The sequence below is a fragment of the Cebus imitator genome, unplaced genomic scaffold, assembly GCF_001604975.1.
Source record: "Cebus imitator isolate Cc_AM_T3 unplaced genomic scaffold, Cebus_imitator-1.0 Scaffold96, whole genome shotgun sequence".
Classification (NCBI taxonomy): domain Eukaryota; kingdom Metazoa; phylum Chordata; class Mammalia; order Primates; family Cebidae; genus Cebus; species Cebus imitator.
The window spans coordinates 2,830,554-2,836,553 of NW_016107411.1; the positions used below are offsets into that span (position 1 = coordinate 2,830,554).

Genomic DNA, 6,000 nt, shown 5'->3' on the forward strand with positions numbered 1-6,000 from the left:
CCCTCCTCATACTCAGCAGACCTCCCGGTTGCATTGCTGATCCTTATTAAGCCCCTCTTCTCTTAGCTTCATCAGCTTCCTTTTTCCTACTTCTCTGGTTCATTCTCCCTGCTTTTTTTCACTCTGTTTTTTCTCAGGACATTTTCATTTGGCATTACTTAATTTTTCTAACATTTACTAAGTACTGCTGTGTGCCATTCACAGGGCACCGGGGCAGACTAACATGTAACCTGGGCTCTCAAGGGCCGTATAGTCTAAAAATGGGGAAAAGCAGTGCAATGAAGTGCAGCAGGCATCACGATAAACCTAGGCCACAATAGGGACACCAAGGAGGCTACTGTCAATTCTATTAGACCATGGGGCAGGTTAAGAGAGGGCAGGAAAGTCTCTTGCCTGGACCATTCTCATCCCCTCTGCCTAGTATTGTATGTAATCTCTCAGTGCTCACACTATGAAACAATGTGGTAGCCATGGAGGTGCACTGCTCACATTGCTCGAGAGAATCTGCTGTAAGGAGCAAGGTTGACTTGCAGCCTCCAGTTGCTGTAACCTCTGATCTGCCGTGGTATTTGTACTGAGGCACGCTCCTCTTGGGCACTGGTCAGCCAATGACCAGCAGGATGGCAGTACTGGAGCTGGGTCAGTTCTGTCCAATGTGGGACTTCTCAAGTGGCAGTCTTTGCCCAAGGACTCCCCATGGACCTGGCTGAGACTTTCTTGGGGCTCCACTTCAGTTTAAATCTCTTCCTACCTACTTCTTCTGTTCCCCTCTCCTTTTAGAGGTGTCAGATCTGCATTACCACCTATCCCTGTGCCCTCCCCCTTTGTCCTCTGAGGGTGTTTCTCCCAGAATTTCTTGCATGTCTAATTTTGTCTTGGCATCTGAAGTGACACACAGGAGTAACGATGGGACCTGTCTTGTAGGGGTCTTGTGAAAATTCAAAAAGTTAATATATGTAACATCTTAGAACAGAGCCTGATACACAGCAAGTGCTTAGAAAGGGTTAGCTTTTTTTTTCTGAGACAGTCTCACTCTGTTGCCTAGGTTGGAGTGCAGTGGCTCAATCTTGGCTCACTGCAATCTCCGCCTCCTGGGTTCAAGCAATTCTCCTGGCTCAGTCTCCTGAGTAGCTGAGACTATAGGCATGCACCACCATTCCAAGATAATTTTTGTATTTTTAGTAGAGACAGGGATTCACCGTGTTGGCCAGGATGGTCTTGATCTCTTGACCTTATGATCCACCCGCCTCAGCTCCCAAAGTGCTGGGGTTACAGGCATGAGCCACCATGCCTGGCCTTGGTTAGTATCTTTATAGGTGTGTGAAAGTGGACTAATATATTTGTAGATCTCAACTTACATTTTTTTCTCTCTAGGAAGCTTCTCAGACCTCTCTAGAATGACTTAGAAGCCTCTCCTGAGTGTTCCAGCAGCTTCCTGTTTTTACTTCTGTTATAATGCATTGTTGTTAGTCTTCATGAGACTGTGAATTCAATAAGGAATGAACTATATATTGTTCACTGTTGTGTATCAGTGCTTAACACTGTGTCTAACTCAAGTAGATGTTGAATTAATGTTTGCTGAATGAAATTGTTGATTAGGCTGAGTCTTAAAAGATGAACATTATGGCTGGCTCATGCCTGTAATCCCAGCACTTTGAGAGGCCAAGGTGGGTGGATCACCTGAGGTCAGAAGTTCAAGACCAGCCTGGCCAATATGGTGAAACCTTGTCTCTACTAAAAATACAAAATTAGCCAGGTGTGGCTGGCATATACTTGTAATCCCAGCTACTCAGGAGGCTGAGGCAGGAGAATCACTTGAACCTGTGAGGTGGAGTTTGCAGTGAGCTGACATTGTGCCATTACACTCCAGCCTGCGCAAAAAGAGTGAAACTCTGTCTCGAAAAGGAAAAAAAAAAGTTGAGTGTTATTTACCAAGTAGATGAGGGCTGCTTCTTTCAAGTAGAAAGAATTGTGTGCAGAGGCATAAAAAGTCTGTGCTTTGCAGGGGACTGAAAGTTGTTTGTTATGGCTAAAGAGTAGGATGCAAGAGAGAAGCCTAAGCCAGTATCCAGAGTGCTGGGACATTCATGTCAAACTAAAGAGTTTGAATTGCATAGACTCACCTCATGCAGGCATTGTGGTATAGGCCATATGATGCTAGTGGGCCCACACCCATCTTTGAGCTCTACCTATATTGTCATGAATGATGTTAGTTCTGCCAACATGTATGGATTACCAAAAAATGGTGAACTTTTCTCCAGAATTTCATATAGAAACATAGGCATCTGTGAACACCCATTTCAACAATGTTTCTGATTAGTCTAGATTTACACACTGCTTTGGCCGAAATATCTCACCCAAACTATTGGATCTCCTAATGGATCTCCCTGCCTTCACCACACCCATTTCATCTATCCTCCACTGCTACTGTGAGACAGATCTTTCTAAAACTTAATCTGGCCACCTGACTCTACAGTTTAATGTCTTTTAGTAGCATATTCTGTCCATAGGATAACATTCAGATTCCATAGTGTGGCTTACAAGGCCCTTCAAGATTTGGCCCTTTGCCACTTCATCTCCAGTCTCTTCCTCTGTATGTTCTGCATTGCACCCATGCAGAATTGCTTATAGGTCTCAAGAAGTTTTGTGCTGCTCACAACTCCCTTCATGTACACGTTGTTACTGCCTGGAATGTGGTCATCCTTGTCCACTTTTTGAACTTACCTATCCTGTAGGAAGTAGTACCAAAATCATTGCTTCTGTGGTAGGCTATCGGTCATATTCCTTTGTAGACTGCGTGTACAATTCTGTTAGGGCACCTTTCATGCTGCGTTGGATTTGTTTCGTTACCTCACTAACTTACTTCTCTAGACCGTGGCTCCTTGAGGGTAGGACCAAGTATTAGTCAAAAAAGAGTCCCTATCACCTATTGCAATGCCTGGCACATGGCGAATACTAAACAGATATATTGGTTAAAGAAAAAGGAAGGAATAAAATAAAAGATATTTTCTTTCTCTTAAAAGAGAAGGACGCACCCTCACCATGTGGCTCTACCTGGTGGCCTTCGTGGGCCTGTACTACCTTCTGCGCTGGTACCGGGAGAGGCAGGTGGTGAGTCACCTGAGAGACAAGTTTGTCTTTATCACGGGCTGTGACTCGGGCTTTGGGAACCTGCTGGCCAGACAGCTGGATGCACGAGGCTTGAGAGTGCTGGCTGCGTGTCTGACGGAGAAAGGAGCTGAGCAGCTGAGGCGCCAGACATCTGACAGGCTGGAGACAGTGAATCTGGATATTACCAAGACGGAGAGCATCGCTGCAGCTACCCAGTGGGTGAAGGAGCATGTGGGGGACAGAGGTATGAAATATTTTCTCCTTTCATTTACTTAGGCACGAAGATGCTAAGGATATATATACAGTTGTTCCTTGGTGTCTGTCGGGGATTGGTTCAAGGACTGCTTGTGGATACTAAAATCTGAGGATGCTCAAATCCCTTATATAAAATAATGTAGTATTTAGTTACAATCTAGGCACATCCTTTAAGGTAATGGATACTTTAAATCATCCCTGGGTTACATAAAATACTAAATACTATGTAAATGATACATAAATAATCGTTATACTGTGTTGTTTAGGGCAGCCATCCCCAGCCTTTTTGGTACCACGGACCAGTTTCGTGGAAGACAGTTTTTCCATGGACAGTGGGTGGGGATGGTTTTGGGATGATTCAAGTTCATTACATTTATTGTGCACTTCATTTATATTATTACATTTTAATATGTAATGAAATAATTATACAACTCACTTATAATGTAGGATCAGTGGGGGCCCCGAGCTTGTTTCCCTGCATCTAGACAGCCCCATCTGGGGGTGATGAGAGACAGTGACAGATCATCAGCCATTACATTCTCATAAGGAGCATGTAACGTAGATCCCTGGTATGTGCAGTTCTCAATAGGGTTTGTGCTCCTATGAGAATCTGCTGCTGCCACTGATCTGACAGAAGGCAGAGCTCAGGCAGTAATGCCTGTGATGGGGAGCGGCTGTAAATACAGATGAAGCTTTGCTCGCTTGCCTGCACTCAACTGCTGTATGGCCTGGTTCCTAACAGGCCATGGGCTGGTACCAGTCTGTGGCTCAGGCACTGGAGACCCCTGGTTTAGGAAATAATGACAAGGAAAAAAGTCTGTATATGTTCAATATAGATGCAAATTAAAAATGTTTTTTTAATCCATGGTTGATTGAATTCATGGATATGAAGGGCTGACTGTGTATATCAAAAGCTGGGCTTAGAAGGCCGGCCTTGTCATTTGAAGGACTGTTGAGATCTTTTGTGGTGTTTCATTTCCTTAATATTTATTTTGAAAAATGAGCTAGATAGATTTGAAGCTATTATCTCATATTGCAAGTAGAGTATTTATAAATGTAATCTTTGAAGAGTTGGAGTATGGTGGCATGATCATAGCTCACTGCAGCCTTGATCTCTTGGGCTCAAGAGATCCTCCTGCCTCAGCCTCTCGAGTAGCTGGGATTAGGGGTAATTGCCACCATGCCTGGCTATTTTTTTTTTTTTTTGAGATGGAGTTTCGCTCTTGTTACCCAGGCTGGAGTGCAATGGCACGATCTCGGCTCACCGCAACCTCCGCCTCCTGAGTTCAGGCAATTCTACCGCCTCAGCCTCCTGAGTAGCTGGGACTACAGGCACGCGCCACCATGCCCAGCTAATTTTTTTGTAGTTTTAGTAGAGATGGGGTTTCACCATGTTGACCAGGATGGTCTTGAACTCTTGACCTCGTGATCCACCCGCCTTGGCCTCCCAAAGTGCTGGGATTACAGGCTTGAGCCACCGTGCCCGGCCTATTTTTTTTTATTTTTTATTTTTAGTAGAGACAAGGTCTTGCTATATTGCCCAGGCTAAGATGTTCTTAAGAACCTGATTATCTTCCCTTGGCTACTACTTAAAATATAGGCATTTCTCGAAGTCAGTCTTTGGTCTTTAAAAAATGTTTTAAAATTTTATTTTATTTATTTAAAAAAATCAACACACTATTTCTTTTTTTTTTTTTTTTGAGTTGGAGTTTTGCTCTTGTTGCCCAGGCTGGAGTGCAATGGCACGATCTCAGCTCACTGCAAACTATGCCTCCCGGGTTCAAGTGATTCTCCTGCCTCAGCCTCTTGAGTAGCTGGGATTACAGGCATGTACCACCATGCCCAGCTAATTTTGTATTTTTGATAGAGATGGGGGTTTCTCCATGTTGGTCAGGCTGGTCTTGAACTCTGGACCTCAGGTGATCCTCCCACCTTGGCATCTCAAAGTGCTATATACCCCTTCAACAGTTTTCCGTTTTTTTCTTTTTGAGACAGAGTTTTACTCTGTCACCAAGACTGGAATGCAGTGGTGAAATCTTGGCTCACTGCGACCTCTGCCTCTGAGGTTCAAGCAATTCTCATGACTCAGCCTCCCAAGTAGCTGGGATTACCAGTGTGTACCACCATGCCTGGCTAATTTTTGTATTTTTAGTGGAGGCGGGATTTCACAATGTTAGCCAGGCTGGTCTTGAACTCCCAACCTCAGGCAATCCTCCTGCCTCAGCCTCCCAAAGTGTTGGGATTATAGGTGTGAGCCACCGCGCCCGCCCAGTTTTCTCTATTATTAACATCTTTCATTGGTGTGGTACACTTGTTACAACTGATGAGCTAATCTTGATATGTTATCGTTAACTAAAGTCCATAGTTTACATTAGGGTTAACTTTGTATTATATAGTTCTGTGGGTTTGGACAAATGTGTAATGACAGCTATCCACCGTTATTGTATTACATAGAATAGTTTCAGTTCCCTAAAAGTCCTCTGTGCTTTACGTATTCATCACTCCCCACATTCCTGGCAATCACTGCTCTTTTTACTATCTCCATAATTTGTCCATTTTCAGCTGCCATATAGTTGGAATTGTTTTTTTTTTTGAGACAGAGTTTTGCTCTTGTCACCCAAGCTGGAGTGCAGT

The 6,000-nt window shown here is 44.0% G+C and overlaps 1 protein-coding gene across 3 annotated transcripts in view; it reads left to right on the forward strand.

Moving 5' to 3' along the window:
* HSD17B6 (hydroxysteroid 17-beta dehydrogenase 6) overlaps positions 1 to 6,000 on the forward strand; it is a 40,761-nt gene that overhangs the window by 17,128 nt on the left and 17,633 nt on the right. For all 3 annotated transcript variants that reach the window (XM_017536147.2, XM_017536148.2, XM_017536149.2), the window contains one exon: positions 3,024 to 3,355. In XM_017536147.2, the coding sequence (XP_017391636.1) occupies positions 3,024 to 3,355 (332 nt within the window). The remainder of the gene's footprint in view (positions 1 to 3,023; positions 3,356 to 6,000) is intronic.